The sequence below is a fragment of the Chiroxiphia lanceolata genome, chromosome 2 (genome assembly GCF_009829145.1).
Source record: "Chiroxiphia lanceolata isolate bChiLan1 chromosome 2, bChiLan1.pri, whole genome shotgun sequence".
Classification (NCBI taxonomy): domain Eukaryota; kingdom Metazoa; phylum Chordata; class Aves; order Passeriformes; family Pipridae; genus Chiroxiphia; species Chiroxiphia lanceolata.
Window position 1 is genome coordinate 40,863,016 of NC_045638.1, and position 22,346 is coordinate 40,885,361.

At 34.3% G+C, this 22,346-nt stretch overlaps 1 protein-coding gene across 1 annotated transcript in view; it reads left to right on the top strand.

Moving 5' to 3' along the window:
- The window catches only part of DOCK9 (dedicator of cytokinesis 9), a 111,615-nt gene that overhangs the window by 78,009 nt on the left and 11,260 nt on the right, over positions 1 to 22,346 (top strand). Inside the window, 13 exon segments of the mRNA XM_032679239.1 lie at positions 241 to 374; positions 3,510 to 3,624; positions 5,075 to 5,104; positions 5,107 to 5,140; positions 7,272 to 7,319; positions 9,133 to 9,197; positions 11,950 to 12,065; positions 14,937 to 15,074; positions 15,369 to 15,551; positions 16,198 to 16,311; positions 16,447 to 16,662; positions 18,414 to 18,471; positions 19,979 to 20,085. Coding sequence (XP_032535130.1) covers positions 241 to 374; positions 3,510 to 3,624; positions 5,075 to 5,104; positions 5,107 to 5,140; positions 7,272 to 7,319; positions 9,133 to 9,197; positions 11,950 to 12,065; positions 14,937 to 15,074; positions 15,369 to 15,551; positions 16,198 to 16,311; positions 16,447 to 16,662; positions 18,414 to 18,471; positions 19,979 to 20,085 — 1,358 coding nt within the window.

The following is a 22,346-nucleotide window of genomic DNA, read 5'->3' on the forward strand; positions in this document are numbered from 1 at the left end:
ATGTGTGTATGTAGTATATAAGTCTATGTGTATGTGTATACATATATAATTTGCTGAAACTCTCAAATAAGTTTGTCTTCATTAAAAGTGACTAAATGGAGTTCATTATTTACTTTCTTAAAAAATATTTATATATGGTGATTTGAAAAGTCTGACTAAACTGTGGAGTGACTTTTGTCAGTATATGTATTATTTGAGGTTTTTATATTGTTTGGGGTTGTGGTTTGTTTGTTTTTTTAGCTTCCCCATACACCACATCTACTCCAAATATTAATAGTGTGAGGAATGCTGACTCAAGAGGATCTCTTATAAGTACAGACTCAGGAAACAGTCTCCCAGAAAGACAAAGTGACAAGAGCAATTCTCTTGACAAGGTAAAAAAACCCAAACCAAAATAAAACCCCAAAAGTGTATTCCTAAAATTTCATCCTAATTCTCATAAGAGTTAAATTCTCTGATGTCCACTGTGAATAGTCTTTCTAGAATAACTTCAGAGCAGTATTTTATGTAAAGTTTTCTTTACGAAATAATTATTTTGTGAACTCCTTTTGCATTGCATTTATTAAGCTGTTTTGCAGAAAACAGATTTTCAATGTAGAGACATAAGCAAGCAGTTGTTTTTTCCTTAGATAGAGAAAGGTACTAGATAAAGCATATTAAATTTTACTTGAGGGGACCAAATTGTAGTTAGGACAGCTGCTTTGATTTTGTGGAGACCATCACTCCATCCTGTTCACAATATACTTGGCATTTTTAAAAGGCTGAAAAAACAATTGCTATGCTTTCTCTGGGTGATTTCTTTTATATTAGTTTGACTTTTCTAAATCATTTCACTTTAAAGCTGTTACAAATTAGGAGTTCTGGCTGCAGTAGCTATGAGGTATTCAGTTGTGTCTTTCTAGAGTTTGTGTTGATACTGCTCACGTTTCATTTTCTTAGAGGTTGTTGTGCAAGTCACAACATGTTAACTTTTTCCCCTTGACTCTGACATGCCTTCGTGTGGCAGAGAGAGAAGCTTCTCAGAAGGCACTCTGCTCATGCTATATGCCCAAATGGAGAAGAAGAAGAAAATTCTCACCCTGCAAAGAAAAACCGTGTTACTATGGATTTTTCACTTCTGACAATTCCAGCTTTGCCAGAGAAAATGTTGCATACTACTTTCTCTCTTCAGTTACAAGAAGTATCTGTTTTTTGTGCTTGGTATAGTTAAGCTTCTGAGTGAAGTGTGTGGTCAGTAGTTTTGCCACTTCTTTGCAACAGTTGAAACTCAAACCGAATATATTCAATTTAACTATGTAAAATATGTTTAAATGTCAAACCTGGAGTAGTTCATGCTTGTGATTTAGTTTAAGTATAAAAATCCAATCAGTTTAAATATTTGCAGAATTTGAGTCTTGGGGTCCTTGACCAAGGTAATTAAGAAGTATCTTAAGTATACACTGTTGCTAAATGGCAATGCTGTCATCTATTACTTAGTTGTCATGCTGTTAATTACTAACTTGTGGTGTTTTTACCAAGTAAAAGGGTTTTCAAAGGAGTCAGCATCCTTTGAAAATTCTGCTCTGGTCTACCAATTTAGGTAACACAGGATTTATGTTTTGCATGCTGTTAATATTTTTCCCAAATAATACTTGATCCTGGCTTTTTATTTGTTGCTTTCTGAACTTTCTTTCTAGTAGATAAGATGTTCAGTGCATGTTATCTTCGAGTTTTTGCTCATTGCTTGATACCAGTACTGAAAAGCCATGTTTTTGTTCTAATTTTCTTTCAGAATAACCTGTAGCACTATACTTGTGGAATCAGAATAGACTGGAAGTATATCAATTTCTATATTAATATGTGCATACTTATAGGTTACTGGCATGATTTTAAATTAAGCTTCTGAGTAGCTGTAGTCCTAGTTTTATCATGTACATGTTCAGCTATTTTAGTGGGAATATTATGTAATGCTCTGGACCTTTTCTGAAAGTCTAGGAAACATAAATTCTGTTTCTGCTCTGTCACCCATTAATTGCCTGCTCCATTATAGTATCTGTAAAGCTGTATAGTAGCACCTTCTTGTTCACCAGAGATATTTCAAAGATTTGGTTTTGGGGTCTTTAGAATCTGCACTAATCAGGCTTATAGAGGTGTCCATTTCCTCCTGAATTACAGTAACTTCTGGCTGATATTCTTTATAGTTTCATATTCAGTTTCACTGTGCATCCATTCAATGACTACAGGACAGATTTACACAGATTGTTTTGGGACAGCACAGAATGCATTAAAGGGCTCAGCGGTCAATGGATGTGATTGCTGTGAAGTGTTCCTTCATGGATTAGCATGTCTCCTGCTTTCAGTGAGGAGTATTCCTAGAAGGGTTGTTCTGCCCTTGAGGTAGTGGCACTTCTCACTTTGTTTTAGAAACCAAGTGCTTTTCTCTCTTGAGACTGTATTTGTATTTTTATTTTTTCTAATTTTGATACAAAGGATTTCTTCCAACACTGGTATGCATCCTGAAAAAGGTCATGAGGCCAAAGTGATCCAACTGTAGAAACCAAAGAGTTACACAGATCAATTATACCAGACTGTGGTCTTTACAGAAAACTTATTAAATGTCTCATTCATTTTCGGTTTGCATAAGTGGCTTATTGAATGTGAGAATTAGGCACTTAAAAGAGCATAATCTATATTTTAAGCTAACATTTATATAGTATGTCTTTAAAAGTTTCACGCTGAGGATTTTGTAACACTGGATTGTGTGGAAATTATTCTTTTACAGATAAGTCTTTGCCAAAAGTTCAATTTATCTATTTTCACAATTTTATTTTTCGGGGGTTTTTTTGTGGTACACATTTTGAAAGATCAGTTATAGAGTTTTTTTCTTTTTGGAAAGATGACAGTGTTCAGCATTGCTGATAAACTTCCCACAAGTATAGTAATTGTATGAAAAAAAATGAAGCAGGGAGGGGGTTTTGGTTTGGTTTGGGTTTTTTGGTTGGTTTTTTAGGGGGGAAGGGAGGGAGGACAAGAGTAAGTTACTTAGTGGTAATTAATCTCCCAGAATGCATATACCATTTTTGTATGTTTTCCTTGAGGTTCTTACATCTTTAAATGGTAGGAATTTTGTAGAGGCAGGCCTGTCTACAGTTCAGGATAAAATGTCTCCAAAAGCAAAGGAGCATATATGTATCACCTGACATTAGCATTTATTTTTAAAGTATTTACTCTATGAGTGTCTATGTATATAACTTGATTAATAAACACTGTTAGGTAACTTTTCCTCTTACTCCTCTTTCTGAGGGAAAAAGTCATACAAAAAAGGAATTTAAATAGATAAAGGCAAAGAGGCTTAATTTGGTATACTTCATGTGTGTATCGTGTGTTTTAGTGACCTGGCTTCATGAAACATTTTGTCTCCATTCTGAGATCCTTTTTCTGTTGCAGGAATTAATAAAACAATTGAAATTGTTTTAGTTTATTATCAGTTTAAAAACTCTTCAGCCAAAATACACCTGTTTTCTTTCCAGAACCAACAGAGCAGCACTTTAGGAAGTTCTGTTGTTCGATACGACAAACTTGATCAAGCAGAGATCAAAAGTCTGCTCATGTGTTTCCTTCACATTTTAAGAAGCATGTCAGATGGTAGGTAATTCCTCCTGTTTTGTATAAATTCAAAGTGATAAGTTTTCAAAATCAGCAGAATATTTTAGATGTAAGTACCATGATGTGCTGCATTTTACAAATATGTATGATTGCTCAAATTAAACTCTGACTGAAAGAAACCTTGTAAGCGTTACATACTCGTTATTTCTTCTAAATGAGAGGCTAACTAAAGGACTTGTTAGGAAAGTGAGTATTTGTGTGCAAGTGTACAGTTTGGTCTGGAAAATGGAGATGAAGAATAATTCATTGTTCTCTGGAAGTGTCTCGGGCTAGTCCATTCCTTCATTCTGTAGAACCTCCTGTATGACAAGGAACCAAATTATTTGATTGTTGTGTATATTTCCATTTCTGGAATCGGGATATTATTCTGGTTTTTTCGTTCTCCTGGGATGTTTGTAGATGATCCATTGAATTTTTGAAAGAGTCATATTATCCTGGAGAAGGGTACAGAGATATAGAAATACTGCATGAATGGCACATCTTACTTTTTTGCTAGGATCATCCCTATCTGTGCTAAAAACATTGACTTTTTCAGTTTGTGCTGTCAAAAGTAATTAATTCATTCTCTGTGCCTATTTCGTTGTTAATTTTTAAAATTCAGGTTTATGTACTTGAACTCTAATTTATTACACCTGTTAATCAAGAATGAGCATTGAAAAGTTAATAAATATTCAATATCCAATCACACCATTAGATTTTCATGTAATTACATTGATATTATTATATATAATTTAATTACAAAGAATAATAAAACTCACAAATATATTTTTCACTATTTTACACTGTAGAATATGTAAGGAGTTATCATATTTTCTTGGATATTCAGTTCTCCGGAAAAGACAAGTGTCAAATAGACTTTGTCACACATTTCTGTAATAATTTTGAATTTTTTAGTTAATTTTGAACATTTTTAGCAAAAGAGACCAGTCTTGGCTATGCAACTGCATGCTTTGTAGAACATATTAGCCATTTTTGAAAATTGTGGAAGGAAAAACTGAAACCTGTGCTGACTATGAATAAACATCATAAATTAAAGAAAGAAGAAATCATAAATTTGCATTTAAAAAATGTTGAGACTGATCTGTAAAGAATCATGCTATAAGACTAACAGTCAAAAGTATCTGAAGTCTTATATTTTTGTAACACCACAATCACTATGGACTATACAATTATTACTATTTAAAATATGCAATTGTGTATTATGGATTAGACAAAATCTATTGTAGACATTCATTTGGAGAATTGATACGTGAATTTATATCATCTTCAAGGAAAACTTTAAACAGTAATTGTTGTCTGTGCCCTGCAAGCCATTTCTAGATCTCTGAATTCTCGATATCTGAAAACGAAGAACTTATGGAACTCTTGTATTTAATTTTTTTTGTGTTTGCTGCCTTTATCTTGTTTTTAATATTTTTCATTTTCCTAGATGCATTGTTTACATATTGGAACAAGGCTACAAGTCTGAACTCATGGACTTTTTCACGATTACAGAGTGAGTTTTTTGTTGTGCTTGTCATTAAATTGTACATTTCACTACGCTGCTAAAACAGGAGTCTGATTATAAGTGTGTGTACATGGGGGTTTTTTTGTTGTTGTTTTTTTTTTTTCTTTAAGTAATACCATCTTGGTCTGTTCAGAAGTCCTTAATTTGATGTGCACAATTGCATGTCTGTCCAGTTCCATGATAATCTCTGGAATTAGACTATACAGAAGGGATCTTGGGAAGATCCTGAACAGCAAGTAGTGCTCAGAATATTGCTGTGCTCACGGAAGAGGTACCAACTGTCTTGTTACCTGTCTGCATTAAAATGCATCTTGTAATCTTAACTGCTGAATTTATATGATTGCGTATCAAAATGAATTAAATTCAATGTAATCAGTTTTAATTATGTTATGGAATGTGCTAGTCAGGATCTCTCTCAGGAATACATTGTAGGTAATTTTAACTCATTATTTGAATACATCTGATGTGATATTGACTGTACTAGAGACAGAACCAAACAAGTTAATGAGTCTACTTGGTAGACTCTCTCAAGCCTGAGGTGTAAACTGTATATCAGTATTTTGACATTAAATTTTTATTATTGGGCTGGACAGGAGTGGTTGGGATCAAATCAGTAATCTCAAATTATGAATTATAAAAGAAGATTTCCATCACAGTAGTAGTACATGGAATACAGAATAAAATTTGTAGTGAAGTGGATGATACCACAGTTCCTTAAACTAGAGCAGGGACAAGGCTCGTACCTCTCCCAATTCTTAGAGTATTTGCCAATGAAAATTAAATTCATTTTGATCATGCTTTTTATTAGTAAGGTCAACAATAGTTTCTCTTTACACTAATAAGAGAATGATATGTAGGTACTCACCATGCAGAGAACTTTTTCTGAAAAACTTAGAATCTAAAAGGACAAGGAGATATCAAAAGGGGAATTGAGGTTAGTTTTTAATAGAGTGACAAGTTTTCAGAGGCAAACTGCATTCTGATTTTACAGTTTAGAGACAGCTAGAGCTACTAAAGGTCTGAGTATAAAATGGAGCTGTGTTGAAGATACTATTTGCCAGTCTTATCTCTCATTCACAACTGGCACATGGAAGAGAGAGCCTGAAAACTGGCTTTCAGTTTGGATTTACACTTTAAAGAAGAACTTCTGGAACATTCTTGCCTGAGGAACAATGGAAGTTGCGTTAACTGTTCTGTATTATCAGAATAATTGCTTACAGTGTGAAAAGAGTAAAAAAATTAGTATTGCTGCTTCCATTCACACCAGTTTTCTTGATTTGAAAGTATGACTTTTAGTTTATTGGTCATTAGTGTTGTGTACTTACCAGTAGCATAGATTATTAGTTATGTTGGGAATTTGCCTTTATCATCTTCTTATTGTAAAACTGTATTCCTTTTAGAAAAATAGTTCTTTCAGAAACCCTTTGTTATTCTGGAATCTGGAGACCTTAAATAAAACCCAACAAAACAGAAAAAGCCGATCTGTAACCAAGAGAGTTTAGACCGGGGTAGGAAGCAAAATGTTTTGCCCTTATTTTTAACACTTATACACATTTTGCAAAATATGTGTTATGTATGTAACGTCAAGTTATCTCTTTGCTTCTCTCCTTCATGGTACTTGCCCTGGCTTGCTGTAAATAAATGTAACTGTGGGCCATATCTCGCATAATGAAATTTTATCTGTGAGACTCAGGACTAAACCTTTCTTCTCTATAAGTATTAAAAATCTATAGAGGATATGGAGCACTTAATGTTTGCAGTTTTCCAAGGTGGTTTTTTTTTTAACCATTTAGCCCTTCCACCTTGTCACTGTTAGACTCATTTAGTGGTTTTGATTCAGAGCTTTGAGATAGGTGTGCTCTGGAGGCAGCCTTACATACCTTTTGCTGTCAATCCCAATTTGCCAAAAAACACCAACCATCTGTGACTGATTTCAGAAGAGCCATGTTTACCATTCCTTGGCTTGGGGATTGGAAGAGAATTTTAAGGGTGGGAGAAATAAAGAGGTTTTATGACCTAGGAGTTTAAAGTTAAAATAATAGTTGAATAATTCAAATGTACATAAATCTAGAAGAGATTGTTTCAGGTGTTGCTTCTCTGACCTGTGTGTTCTCTGCAGAGTATGCTTACATCAGTTCCAGTACATGGGAAAACGATACATAGCCAGGTACTGTGTGGAATTTAAATTTCACTGTCTTGTTCACTAAGAATGATAGTGAGTACAATATGCTTTGAATCTCTGTTACAAATAAATTGCAGGAGTAGAAAAGTTACTGTGAAATGATATGTAACAGTTTGAAGTAAGTAACTGGTTACTATATTAACAAATGTGTATCCTGTCTGAAACTATGGTATCTTTTTAAGAATGATCTGTGTGGTGTGTTTATCAATTACTTTAAAATCCATCCTTTAAATGCTATCTTTTACCACATTTTTTCCTTGAAATAGTCTCTTTGGGAAAGAAATTTTATGATTTGTTTCATTTATTCACATGACCATAAAACCATGTACATTGAAATGGTTTAGAAATTTATATATATAGTATTTTTACCATAAGGTGATTAGTGAACATTCCAACGCTGCTGTTTCTGAATTTGAAATCCAAGGAAAATCTGTGGGAATCAGAAACTTGTATTAAATTATTTTAATATCCTTACATTAACGTAGTTTTTTATACAAAGTAGTTTTTAATAGAGAAAATATAGCAACTTGTTTAGGCCTTGCATTTAGTTGACATAATAGTACTGTTATAATTATACTGGTGGGGTTAAAGTACTGGACTTCTTGAAATCAGTGAGAAAGTTGTTGCTGACTTTGAGTGGTAAAGCATTCTAACTATAATGTTAGCTTTTTAGTTTCTAATTTAGATATGTGAATCTCTTTCTGCAAACTTGACTATCTCCTTGGAGATTTTTCAGAAAACAAAATCTCATCTCTGTTCACGTAACCTAAAAAAATAAACAATAAATCTGACTTTCTTAAGGTTTTGATTGTTTCCTTTGTATTCAAATGTACTCCAAACTCTGGATTTAGACGAGTCTGTAATTTTCAGTCTTTTTGTAAAAATTATTCCAACTAATTTGTTTGACTAGTGGTGTAGAAGACACTACCACACTTTCTTTTTGTTTACTGATCACCTGGTCTGTGTGCTGCATGTTAACGCTGAAAATGTTAAGCTATTGAAATCATCTGGTGTTCTGCAGAAATACTGAATTTTCCCAGTAAATGTGGCTTTCTAGTCTTTCACATTGTCATTACACTGAATGCACGCGCTCTTAAAATACACAAATGACAGAATGAAAGGGAACAGGGAATTCTGTAATTTAAGCACTGGTTTTCATTTTTCGTCAGCTCTGGTGGTGGTACACAATACAAAGTTAGGCTGTACTGATTGCTAACACAGATCACTTTTCTGTTTTCTTCATTTGATTGCTGCAAATTTAACAAAGTCTATGGCTCTTCTCCCTTCCTGCTTGGGTAAGAAGTACATGATAATATCTCAGTTAACTCCTACTATCCCATTGCGCGTGTACTTTCTAATTTTGCTGCCATGTGTCCTTCTAACTTTTTTGCTAAAATTTTTGCAATCAAAATAGAGAATTCAGTTTTGGGTTCTGAATATTTTCAGAATATTTATGTTCTCAAAAAATTTGTATTTTCAAAAGCTCTGAAGTAAATTTTGCGCTTCAAGAGTGACTGCTTGTGTGCTTTTGCTTTCATGCTTTGAGGTTTTAAGAGTTTGCTGTAATGCTTTTTTTAAAGCTACCTATTTTTGTTTTATAAAGAAAACAGTAAATAGGTTGCATTATAAATCTCTATAAAACTTCTTGTGCTTAACTAACAACACTTCCTGTCTTGCTGCAGTTTGACACATCTAACTTTTGCTTCTATCCCATTTCACCCATCTTGCAGGAACCAGGAGGGTTAGGATCCATAGTTCATGATCGAAAATCTCAGACATTGCCTGTTTCCCGTAACAGAACAGGAATGATGCATGCCAGATTGCAGCAGCTGAGCACCTGGAAACTCTCTCACTTTAACCACAGTTCAGGCTCAGACCGATAACATTCATCGTCCTCAACCAGTACCACAACACCGAACAGGCCAGAGCCTACCCAGTGCATTCAATGACTTTTACTGTTAGGTCAAATGAGTAGCTGCAAGCAGTTGATGGTCTGTTCTCGGCTTTATGATGAACAATCAATGCTGGCTGATGCCAACATGGAGCATGGTTAACTACAATATTAAAACTGATAATTTTTTAAAATATGTACACTTCAAAATTGTGCTCACGTTGTTACAAAATTTACTACTTTTTTTTTTCTATTTGCTTTACTAAATTCATTATTTCTCCCCTTGGTCTTATGAATTACTAGTCTAAAGTAATATATACACTTGCACCATATCTCCATGTTTTGACATCCCCTAAGAGAAGTAAGTTTCTTAGAATTTCTACGAAGATTGTGAGCCCATGATTTGGTTTGTCTGGAAGTGAAAAAGCGTCCAATAATGAAGTGATTTTTCTGTTTTCAGTGTGAGAAGATATCAAGTATTCTTGGAATTTCTGTAGACAATGGTAAGATTTAATCAGGTTGAAGTCAGCTTGTATAAGACTGCTGTATTAAAAACTAAATCTGCTTCTGGCCTATCTTTTCAAACATGCTGCTTCTAAATTGCAAAAATACTGTATATAAAATATTCTAAAGCACCATTTTTCAATTTTCAGCTTCAAAAAACATGAAACTGGTTGACTAATCCAGTAAAATACAACACTGGTACTGAACAGAATTGTGTGCAGGAAAACAATTATTTGAGTTAACTGTATGTTCACTGTGTTCATTCTTTGATTTCCCAAAGCATATCTGACTGTCCCTTAAAATCTTTTAGCTCTCTATCCATAATATAAAGCAATTGCAGAAGTTAGCCTAATTGCAGAAGACTTATCACAGGCTTGTGTAAAACTGGAAAAAAATCCCACAAAACATCTGTTCATAAGTGCATTATCACATCTGTTTAAATATAAGAAATTAAATTGCTTGCTTTTAAAAATGTCAGACAAGTATATAGCTGTGCAAATTACTTTTTTCTTTTTGCAATCAGTCTACTGCTGCTGTATCATAATTTCTATATGATTGTTGATACGCAGAAGAAAGCTTTTACACTATGTGACTACACATTCAATACAGTACAACAGTCTGTAGATAAAAACCAATTCTTAGAAAAGAATCTCTGGGAAATCACACATCCCTGTGCAAAGAGATTTCATACTTTTAGAACTTGACAACGTTTATTGATTTTTTAGGAAACAGTGAGCTGAAAGATTTTAATAAATGCATGCTTATGTAAAAAGAAACTTTCTTTTCTTTTCCATCTGAAGGAAATTATGAAGGAAGGTGTCTCATACAGATAATTTGTGTAAAGTGATAATAGAGGTTTTTTTAATGGACGTTTAATGAATATCAGGATATCGCGCCTTGTATTGACCAAGGTTTTACAAATTGAAAATATGTTGCTGTAAAAGTCAGTCAAGTGTGAAATTGATTTTTATATCTTTGGTTTGTTGTTGTCTAACTTTTAGTTTTGTTTAGTTGTCAGTCTGCCTGTGTCATGTATCCAAAGTAGTGTCCAGATCTTCAATAATCTTGTGGGTATTCTGTATGGGATATATAAAGGAAGAAAGTATCTGGTGGAAATAGTTGCTTTATTTGCTTCTAAAATCAAGATTCTTTGGCAAGACAGTTGTCTGTTAGTGTAAATTATCAACTTATTTTCTCCCTTTCTAATCATCTAAGCAATCAATAGAACTGAAATAATGGTGTAAGTGATATCTCTGAGAAATTTCAGTATAGTTTTCTGCTTGAAGAAACACTGTATAAATCTAAAGAAACTGGCTGTTATGAGTATACATCTGTAGTTTAGCCAGGGAAGCAAGAATGTGCAGAAAGAAGTGGGCAAGGGTCATTATAAAAGAATATGTAATTTTTTCCATTCTTTCCTTGATCTCAACAAGTTTGTCATCCACGTCATTGATTTGGTGATGCTAAGTTGACTATAAATCTAACATGTAAACATGATCCAGACCAAATTTTTATGAAGCACCTTGGGCACATTTGTCAACCTGGTGCTTGAAGACTGGTGTTAGGGAACATAAGGGACATATTATAACCAGTGCTGAAGCAGGATATGTTTTTTTTTATTATCAAAATACAGTATGGAGCTAGAAACAATAAAATGTTTTTTTAAATACAGAGCTATTGCATGGTATTGCTACAAGTGCAGAATTCATTACTTGGGTCTTAAGCTGCATATAAGTAGTGATTGTATTCCTGCAGCTCTTACTGTTTTGTATTTTCATCATGGTTGACTTGTGATTAACTTTGAGACCATTATAACATCACTAAATTACCAAAATTACGTATTTTCAGCTGTAACTTCATCCTATTGCAGTACTTATTTATGAATATATGTGTATATATATAACTGTACCTTTATATATATACACCTGTGTATGTATACACATCTATATGAAATATCACATATTGTTTTAACTGCTGTTTAATGCTTCTATTGTTGACATTCTCACTTATATTTTATGATCACATGCAAATTATGTTAGTATAACTTTATGTCTATATTTGAAAATATTTAAAAGAATATGAATTATTTTTCTGCATTGAAGACTAACTTCTGTCAGGCTTTTACTTGTTAATCTTTTCCTAGTTCATCAAGTCTTTTGGAAATAAGAAACATTTAAATGAGTGTATCCAGCACTTATACTTCGTTTGGAATTTCTGTAGGCTATGGCCATTCAGATGCAGATGTCCTTCACCAGTCTTTACTTGAAGCAAATGTTGCCACCGAAGTTTGCCTTACAATTCTGGATACTCTATCATTATTCACAATGGCTTTTAAGGTTTGTTCATGACTTGACGTTAACTTCTCCCATAATCTTTGAGAAGAAATTTTTTAAAAACTATTTTTAATTACATTTTACAGTCTAGTAATATCGTATTTTTAGCTTTTCTAGCATTGTATTTCATTATTGCATCATGTAAAAGCTGATAATATATCAAAGCAAAATGCTTTGGCTTCGGTTACACATCATACACAGACTCCATACTGTTCAGCAGTAATCTGTGGAAATCTCCTTCCTCATCCGAACTTCTTAAAATATTTCTAGAAGTTTTAGTGTCTACCTCATATGAGTGGTAAAAGTGTCTTTTAAAGGCCACGTGAGGTGAAAGATCTATTATATGGCAAAACTGTATCTGGATACTGTCAGACTTTTATATTGAACTTGGCTGATTATTATATTAATTGAACTCATTAATAGTAATCTGTGTGTGTTCCTCATCTGTAACTTTTTTTTCAGTTTGTCCACTAATAAATCTTCTTTTTAGTTTTATCAGTTACTGTAGCTCTCCCATGGAATCTTTATATAGGATGCCCATTTACTTACCCCTCTGGTCTGTTTTTTTGAGATTTTCCAGACATTAGAGGTGAAGCTATAAAAAGGAGAGATGATAGAGATGATAGTTTTAGTTTGTTTCTCCACTAATTAATTAGAGCAGTGTATCCAGATCCTTGCTTGAAGAGTCAAATTTAGTGTCTTACCTAGTTATGAAACATGAGCTTATTTATAATGAGATTCCTTTTATTAGTAATTTAATTAAATAGAGTTTAGAGCCAGTTCTGTCCACAGATCTTATGACAGAATTGAAAATGAAGATACCTCGTTATAAAGATTTAAAGTAGAATAAACACTAATCTTCTAATTATCGACCCATCGTGCCTGGAATGACAATCCTTCAAGGCTGTCTGTGTGTTTTATGTTGAGAAAGTAGGGTAAGAGTATGCCAGAATAGTCTCAAAGATCCAAACAGAACAGGTAGGAGAATCAGGAGCTTCTGTTCAATAAACTGCACTAAAATACATAAAATCAGAATCTTGGGATGTTTTGGGTTAAAAGGGACCTTCAGAGATCATCTAGTTCAACCCTCCTGCATGGACAGAGACACCTTTCACTAGACCAGGTTGCTCAAAGCCCCACCTCCCCGACCTTTGAAAACTTCCCATGAAGTGGGCATCCACAACTTCTCTGGGCAACTTATTGTGCCTCACCACCTTCACTGTAAAAAAAAAAATTCCTCCTTATGTCCAATCTGAACCTACCCTCGGCCCACCTGGATGCCCATATGTAGTAATGACCAAGAAGAGTGGAGAGTACAGAAGTGAGTTGCAGAAGGTGCAAGACCTTGTAGAATAATGTTGTAGTAGGAGGAACTGCTATGAGGAAATTCCACCAAAATGAGTTAATACTTTGAGTGTGCCGCTCAAATAACTTTTAATAGGAATTGATTTAGCTAACTGTTACAACCCGGTTTAGAAGCTCTACGCTTTACTTGGTGTTACACTTTTATTTCAGGCTTCAAGAGATTTTGTTTACACAAAGCCTTTTGACTCTTTGGTACCTACACAAAGCCTTTTGATTCTTTGGTACCTTGAGTTCACATCTGGAATAAAACTACACATTTTTCTCTAAGAGATTTCTTACGATTTGTTGAGAAAACGGGTTTTGGCGGAAAGGATTTAACAGAAATAACATGCAACTTCACAAAAGCATTACAACATGTTACTGACACTAGCAAGCATTGCTATAGTAAGGGAAGCTTTGTTACGCCTGGCAAGCACAAACTTAAATGAATTAGCCTGGAGAAGAGGAGGTGCAGGTGTAGACCTCATCACTCTCTACAAGTACCTGAAAGGAGATTGTAGCCAGGTGGGCGTCGGTCTCTTCTCCCAGGCAACCAGCAGCAGGATAAGAGGGCACGGTCATAAGCTGTGCCGGGGAGATTTAGGTTGAATATTAGGAAAAAATTTTTTACAGAGAGAGTAATCAGACATTGTAATCGGCTGCCCAGGGAGGTGGTGGATTCACCATCCCTGGAGGTTTTTAAGGTGAGACTGGATGTGGCACTTAGTGCCATGGTCTAGTAACCACGGCGGTGTTGAATCAAGGGTTGGACTTGATGATCTCGGAGGTCTTTCCCAACTCAGCTGATTCTATGATTCTATGAAATACAGACAAGTTGCCCACAGTAGTAAAGGAAGAGAGATTTAGAGAAGAAAGAATAAAGAGAGAAAGAGAGGAGAAAGGCGTATTTACCACTCTGGAGGTTACATGTTGACAGGTCAGGAGGGCAGAGGCCAAGGGGGGATGGAGACCCCATGCATGTCTATTTATAGACTCTCGCTCTTGTGGCCACTCCTTCTATGCTGGACCTTTGGCTACCCACTCACTGTCCCCCCAGCCAAAGTCAGGGGTGCCACAGCCACTTAGATTCTCATGGGGACGCGGTGTGGGTGGGCTACCAGGCAGCCTAATTGGCAGCCCAACCACATGGCTTTCCCTGCCATGTGCTCTGCATGGTTGCACCATGTTGGCTGCAGGCCTAGGCCTAGCCCCTTCCCCCCCACACACCCCCATGGTTTTTCAACCCGTCAGTCAAATAATCCAGTGAGATACAAATTCAGTCTCTGATATTAACGACTGATAAAAGTAATTGTGTTCTGTAAGTCTATTCAGAAGACAACACTTTCTTTAAAAGCAAAATCAACAAAATGTTAGAAATATCTAATGAAAATTCAAATATGTTTGTATTATTAAACATCTTGGTAATACTATGCAGATTATATTTTTAAATGTCCTGCTGTGTATGTTCTTAGAGTAGTATAAATGTATATCACTGTACAAAACTTGTAAATTCTCACTATCATTTTAAAGAATCAGCTACTGACTGATCATGGGCATAATCCACTGATGAAGAAAGTATTTGATGTATACCTCTGCTTCCTTCAAAAGAATCAGTCTGAAACAGCATTGAAAAATGTCTTCATTGCTTTAAGGGCACTTATTTATAAGGTAAGAAGTTTAAAAAATTTAATCTTCAAGTACTTGTCCAGTTCTTTAGTTAACAATATACTATGTAAGAATTTAAGAACTAACATCCGAAATTAAAATTGTCAATAATGAACAACAGTGTGGTATACTTGTCCTTTGAATTGCTATAAAAATTGTTTTGTGTCATAAACTACTATAACTCTTGTTTTTTTCCACGGATTGAGGATATATGATATTTGTATTTTTCTTGACATTTTACCAAGACCTGAAGCTAGTTTTAGTGAATAACTTCTTTCTTTTCTTATTTTCCCTCAGTTTCCTTCTACATTTTATGAAGGTAGAGCTGATATGTGTTCTGCACTGTGCTATGAAATTCTGAAGTATTGTAATTCCAAACTGAGTTCAATTCGTACTGAAGCTTCACAGTTACTGTACTTTTTAATGAGGAATAATTTTGACTACACAGGGAAGAAGTCTTTTGTTAGAACACATCTGCAAGTTAGTATATTTTCTTTGTTTTTCTGTGGTTTTAAATATTGTATTTGTAGATGCTCAGTTGCATATCAGCGTGCAAAACCCTGTCAGATAAAGACATAAAAGATATTATTAAGGGTTCAAGCAAGGCTGGTACTAAGAGTAAGAAGATGACAGTAAAAGTATGTTCAGTACAAGGAAGTACTTAGAAACAGTTGAATGATCCTGTGTTTCATGGGAAATAATTTTTATTTGTTAGTGGCAAATGTCCTTCGTAGATTTTATTTTGATTGTTATATGGCATACTCCTTTGTGTCTGAAGAAGGAGGAATGCAGCAACAAGCATGTAAAAGTCTAAAAACAAATAATTGGAAAACTCTGTGTTCTGACAAAGCTGGGAACACTAGTTTGCCAATTTAATGACCTCTTGCTAGTTTACCTGGCAGTCAGCCTTTAAAGCAAAGGATGCTTGTGCATTGAATTACACAAGGCTGTTTTTGCTTGCCCATGTTAATGTTCAAGTAATTTGGAAAAAAACACCAAACATTACTTTATTTAAGAGAATAATTTTTCAATTAAAAAGAACAAAACTTCCTTGTAATTGCTTCATAGGTACATCTCAACGGTATTTCATTAAATATGCTCTAACAAGATATTTGTTTCTGTCAAGGTTATTATTTCAGTAAGCCAGCTAATTGCTGATGTTGTTGGAATTGGAGGAACTAGATTCCAGCAGTCTCTTTCCATCATCAATAATTGTGCCAATAACGACAGAATTATAAAGGTCTGTTTTTATTCTTCCATACTGTAGAAGGATGCTTGAAGACTCTTTCACAGCATCCTTTGCAATTATGTTTTATCATTTTATTATGCAAAGAATAGGAAAGGTAGTAGTTAACCTAACTTTTTCATGTTTTAGCACACTACATTCCCATCTGATGTTAAGGATTTAACAAAACGGATTCGTACAGTACTGATGGCTACAGCTCAGATGAAGGAGCATGAGAATGATCCAGAAATGCTTGTAGACCTCCAGTACAGCTTGGCAAAATCTTATGCTAGTACACCTGAACTAAGGAAGACGTGGTTAGACAGCATGGCAAGGATCCACGTTAAAAATGGAGATCTTTCAGAGGTAAGTTGAAAAAAAAAAATCAAACTAGTTATAGGTTTGTAATAAGCTTAAGCTTATCTTTTTAGACATTGAATGTATTATATGTAGTAGTTAGGGTGCAATGTAATAACTATTTTTAATAAGTTTTAATTGTTAGTAGATTAGTTTCAATAGCTGATAAGTTTTTGTCCTACCCAAGTATATCTGTAAGTAATTTCTGATTATTAATGCAAGGAACTTGTTTAATTGCTGTAGCTGATGCGCTGCTAAGAGTGGAATCCTCAATGCAAGCCATGGAAGACACAGGCCTTCTGCTTAAAAATAGCTTTGTTATTAGTTGCTAAAACACTTAAAGCCACTCCTTGAGTTCCCCTCCAGTTACCTTTACAGAATTAGCTTGATTCTTTTACAGATGGCGTACTAGAAAAACTCCTAATATTCTGAAAATTGACGAATAACTTCTTTTGTTGTTTGAAAAAAGAAAGCTATCTGATTCCACTGTGCTGTTAAAATATTTAATTCTAGCACAAAGGGGAATTGAGATTTGGAATTTTTATGTCTTTATGTAAGTATTTTATCAGGATACAGGTGAATTTTGTCTCTTTCTAGAAGTTTGTTCCATCTGAAAGTAAATCTCTTCGTATGATACCACTGAATTTCATTAATATCTGTTAAAATTAGCATCATGTAAGCAAGTAAATATCTCCAGGAAGTAAAAGGTGCTATCTTCCTAACTCAGGTCTTAGCACTAGAATTCTCTTCTTCTATATGGTAGCAACACAGAAGGTGTATACAGTACTCTGTTACTAGCTTGTCTTTTGAAGGGAACAACTTCAGCTTTCTCAGAAGACAAGCTCTTTTAGTCCTTTTCAGATCTGTTTTTGATTATATTAAAATCTTAGAATCTTTGACTATGCAACTAGACGAGGTTGTCTGTAAATCACCAAGGTCAACCCTATACAAAGTATGTATTAGAACTTCTGGGAGATTCTCACCTTTTTCCTTTGCCTCCCTTATCTGAGATTGTGCAGCAGTAAACATGTAAACAGTTCAATTGATAATTACAGTTAGAATAACACATTGCTGAAAGCCTAAGCCTCTTTAGTAAAATAAGAATCTTGAATCTTTGGGGTTTTTTGTCCTTTCTGTGGAGAAAGGTGGCCAATGTCAACTTCATAAAGCATCTCAAGTATCTGAAGATTTCTCTGTCCTCCTTCTTTTTCTTCTGTTGTCCAAACTACACCAACCAATTTCAATTCATAGATCAGATTCAAATTCATAGATAGATTCAAATTCCATTCGTAGATCAAATTTCTTGGCTTTTGCTGCTTTCAAATGGTCTGTCATTGGTTTCTTCTACATTTTTCTAGGTCTGAAGCCAAAAGGCAGACGAAACAGGTTAGCAGAACCACCAAATGTTGACTAGAATAATTAATAGCTTTTTTGTTTCACATAACACTTAAAATACATCCCAGGAAAGATTTGTCTGATTTTGTTACAGCATGATATTCCTACATTGTAATTTGTGATCCATGATCACTCTTAAATTGTGTACTGCTGCCCATGTTATTCAGTGTTCTGGTAAAGAAAGAGTGAGTGCACTTGCACAGTTATTGTTTTGCATAAATGAGGTGGAGAATTTTTACGATAGTCATAGGACATCTTCAGCAAAAAACTGAAGAAATTGTCTTATTCTAGGATTCTTCTTATAGATGTTATTTTTAATAGTTCTGTTTTAGTGGTATTTTATAAGATTACTATTTCTGTTTTAGGCAGCAATGTGCTATGTCCATGTAGCAGCACTGGTTGCAGAATATCTCACAAGAAAAGGTATGATTTTGAAACCTTACTTTATCTTGTGTGTATTTTCTTATTATAGTCTAGGAAAATCAATAGTTTTATCTGAGAAAGTTGTAGGTATTTCATTTTTCACCAAGGAAAAAATTCTGACCTACCTAGGTAGCTTAATCACATCTTTAAGAGTATACTTGCATTTCTAAGGGGCAGCATTACAGATGAAGGTGAAGTAAAATTTTTAGAAATGTAAAAATTTTAATTTTACACCAGAGCTGCTAATTGCTGAATTCAGATCCTCTCTAAAGCAAACTTAGCCATGAATATTCTTGTTCAACAAGCAGTCTCTCACTGCCTATAGGGAAACGTGGCATTGCAAGAGAAGTCAAAATAAATTTGTACAGATTTTCAGGTGTTTAATCAGTGATAAGAATGCTCAGAATACTTCACCTGTCTTGGTACTCTGTGCTAGCAGCTCTCTGTAAAAGTGGGTTCAGATGACCCTTGAGATAGGGTAGAAAATTGTTCTTCATCCATAGGAACAGAAGGGTTCTCAGTCAAGGATTTGAGAAAATAAAAGCTTATATGGATTTTATTAAGAAAAATACATCTTTAGGAGAAAAATCCAGGAATCTGTTAAGACTGATTATGATGTTGAACTAGTGTTTTGGTTTTGTAGGCAAATTCACATTCACAACTTCTACCTGTGGTTTTTCCAGGAGCCAAAAAACCCCATACATATGACACAATCATTCAATAAAACTTCTGGTCAGACTCCTACCTGAACAGAATGAATCTTTGTAGGAAGGAGCTGTGAAATAAATATGTGCAAATCCTTGTGCTTCCATACTATTTAGTGATTGTTCTTGAGGCTTTAATTAATAGTTTTTGGTCAAAAATCCTGGTTTCTTAATTCAACAATCTGATGTAATGAAAAAAGAGCTAAACAGCATGGGTAAAAGAGATAGGTTTCATGTTGGAACGTTCTATACTCCATTTTTGCTAACTATTTTTCTTCACTAAAGGAAGTTAGATTGCTGTTTTGTTAGGTTTTTTTCCTGCTTGTCTGTATATGAATAATCTGGTTTGCCATGCTTTTATCATTTTGTAAAGTTAACATCAGTCCATTCATAGCATTAAGACTGGAAAAACTGATATGCCAGGGCCTGTTCCTGTACACAGTTCAAGCATGACTTCACAGTAGTTTAATTAAATACTGTAAAAGTTGCTGTGAGTACCTTAGACTCAGGGTGGAGTAGATTAGTCAGAAGTTTAAGAAAAAGTAGGAAGATTCGAACTACTTATTTTGGTAGGTAAGAGTCCACATATTAACATTACTGGTTTCTTAAAACCATTTATACATACGGAGTGATGTGAGGTCTTGTATTTGAATCATGCAGTGGGAGACTGATCTGTTTATTTGTTTGTTTGTTTTGGTAGGTATATTTAAACATGGTTTCTGCCTTATCAAGAATCACAAAATGGCCCAATGTCATCCTGCTGAAGAAAAGTAAATTTTTCTATATTTCTTTTTTAATGCCAGGGATGTTTAGGCAAGGTTGTACTGCTTTCAGAGTAATCACACCAAATATAGATGAAGAGGCTTCGATGATGGAGGATGTTGGAATGCAAGATGTTCACTTCAATGAAGTAAGTAAACATAAAAGTGTTAGAATTGATGCACGTGAAAGTGCTGGGCATTTTCGTAAATTTTGTGTTTCAGTCTGGAGACTGACTAATATGAAGGGTATAATAATTGTTTTCTTAGCCACTACATTTATCCTAAAACTGAAATAAAAAATATCTATGAGCTGTGCCAGCTTCAGAGAATTTATACACATATTTTAAATAAAACGCTAGTACATCAACTCAATACCACTTCTGGGAAAAAAGTAAACAAAATGGGGTTTTATGCTATTTGACTGGATGAACACTAATGTGGCTTATTTATTAGAGTTAGCAAGATCTATTGTTTTTTAAAACTGACTTTGATTTAGAGTGTTACTGCACCAACAATCATGAAAATGTATTCACTGTTTTTGCTGCTTACAGTTTCCCTAAGCAAATATGCCATAACAATGGAAGTGGTTTTCCTGACACCAGACTTGTGTTTTTTCTGGCCTTGTGTCTTTGCTGATCTATCTGTGCTAGAAAATTTTACTAGTAAGAAACCTATATAAAATTATTTTAAATAATCTTGCTCATGAAGAGCTACGTCTACGCTATGTATTTGCTGGTATACTTGGGGAAGAGAGGGATGGCCCACTACTTGCAGTAGCTGTGTTGGAAAAATCTCTGGTGTGTAAACATAATTGTACAATAAAAATATTTTCTTTTGTGTTTTAGTTAGTGTGTGGTGAAGCCATATGACAAAATTATTTGGCTGTGCAAACTGTGGCTGTACTAACAGATTTAGAAGGAACAAATAAAAGACCCAGTGGTTTAAGCCTGGATTTAGGCCTAGGGTACCAGTGTTTTAGCCCTAAGTTCTGGTACTGTGGCTTAACAGCCACAGAAATTGTTGACTTGCCTTCTTCTGGGAAGGCAGGAGTTTTGATTACTTGAAATGGGAAATGTAGTGCTTTTTTCTTTCCAGCGATAACCAATAGCAGATTGTTTTGTGGTTTGTTTTTTTTTTTAATTTATGTGCTATTTTTTTAAATCACTGATTCTCCTGATCCAGCGTGGAATTTAGCATGTTACTCAAAGGAAAATGCAAGCTGTTCTAAGTTAACAAAGAGCAGGAATTCTTGTGAGTACTGCTGATGGAAAGTTTTGTTTGAAATTCTTGTTAGTGTTTCCCTGCCAAACCATTTGTCAGAGTTAAATTCTTTTGTACTTTTTTTTAAGTTGGAGTGACTTTATTCTTTTTCTCATTAGTCAGTCCCTGCAAAAACAATATACTGCTTTTTCTGGGTCATTGAACCCTACACAAATTTATTTCCATCTCTCAGTATTTCCTTGGAACGGAATTAAGCCAAGATTGAAATTATAAGCCTGTATAGCTTGCAGACGTATCAAACCAAGCCAGATTTCATTTCTCCCTGCATGCAACCCTTTCTAAACTTAACCATGTAGTAATCTAACTGATTAAATATTGAAAAGACTTACTGTTTTTCAGATAACTTCTAAAAGTTATTTGAAATGTGGGAAGAGTAATAAGAGGGAAGAAGTAATAATAGTAATAAAGAGTAATAATCAGGAAGAACTGTTTAGGTTTAGTAGACTAAAAATCAAGGATAAATTATGATTGTAAGTATTTTACAGAAGTACTTCAAAACAGATAGTCTAGTTGCTTAAGGAATAGGAACATACTCATTTATGTTCATAGGTAAGCAGAACTGTATTTGTCTAAGAAAGAAAATAATATGACAGATCAATTGGTTACAGAAGTCAGAAAGTGGAAACATATCTTTCAAGCTGTATTTCACTACTACTGAGCAAAATAATGCTCTGATGGGAATTCTTCCTGTATGTGGTAACAAGGCATATGGAATTTCTTTTTTAAAACTTGAGATTTCCCTGTTTGCTAGTTACTTAAGTCTCCAAAAGAGTAATTACTGGTATTGTGGGATCAGGAGAATCCCTTCTTGTTTCTAAAAGGGACAAAACATCTTTCATATTCTCCAGTTTATATAAAATCTTCCTAATTAAGAGACATTTGTCTTAAACTTTAGGTGGTTTCTCATTTAAAAAGTTTAAAATTTTAGAATTCTCAATTTATTTATCATTTTAAAATAATTTTCTCTCAGGTCAGGATTGACCTGACTCATTTCCTAAGCTAGCCAGTTGAAAAAACCCAAATTTCATTTTGGGGGTTGTGTGGGTTTTGTTTGTTTGTTTGTTTTAACAAAGCTACTGCGTTTGTTTTGTTAAGCAGTTGTTTACCTATGACATTCCATGAGAAGCTT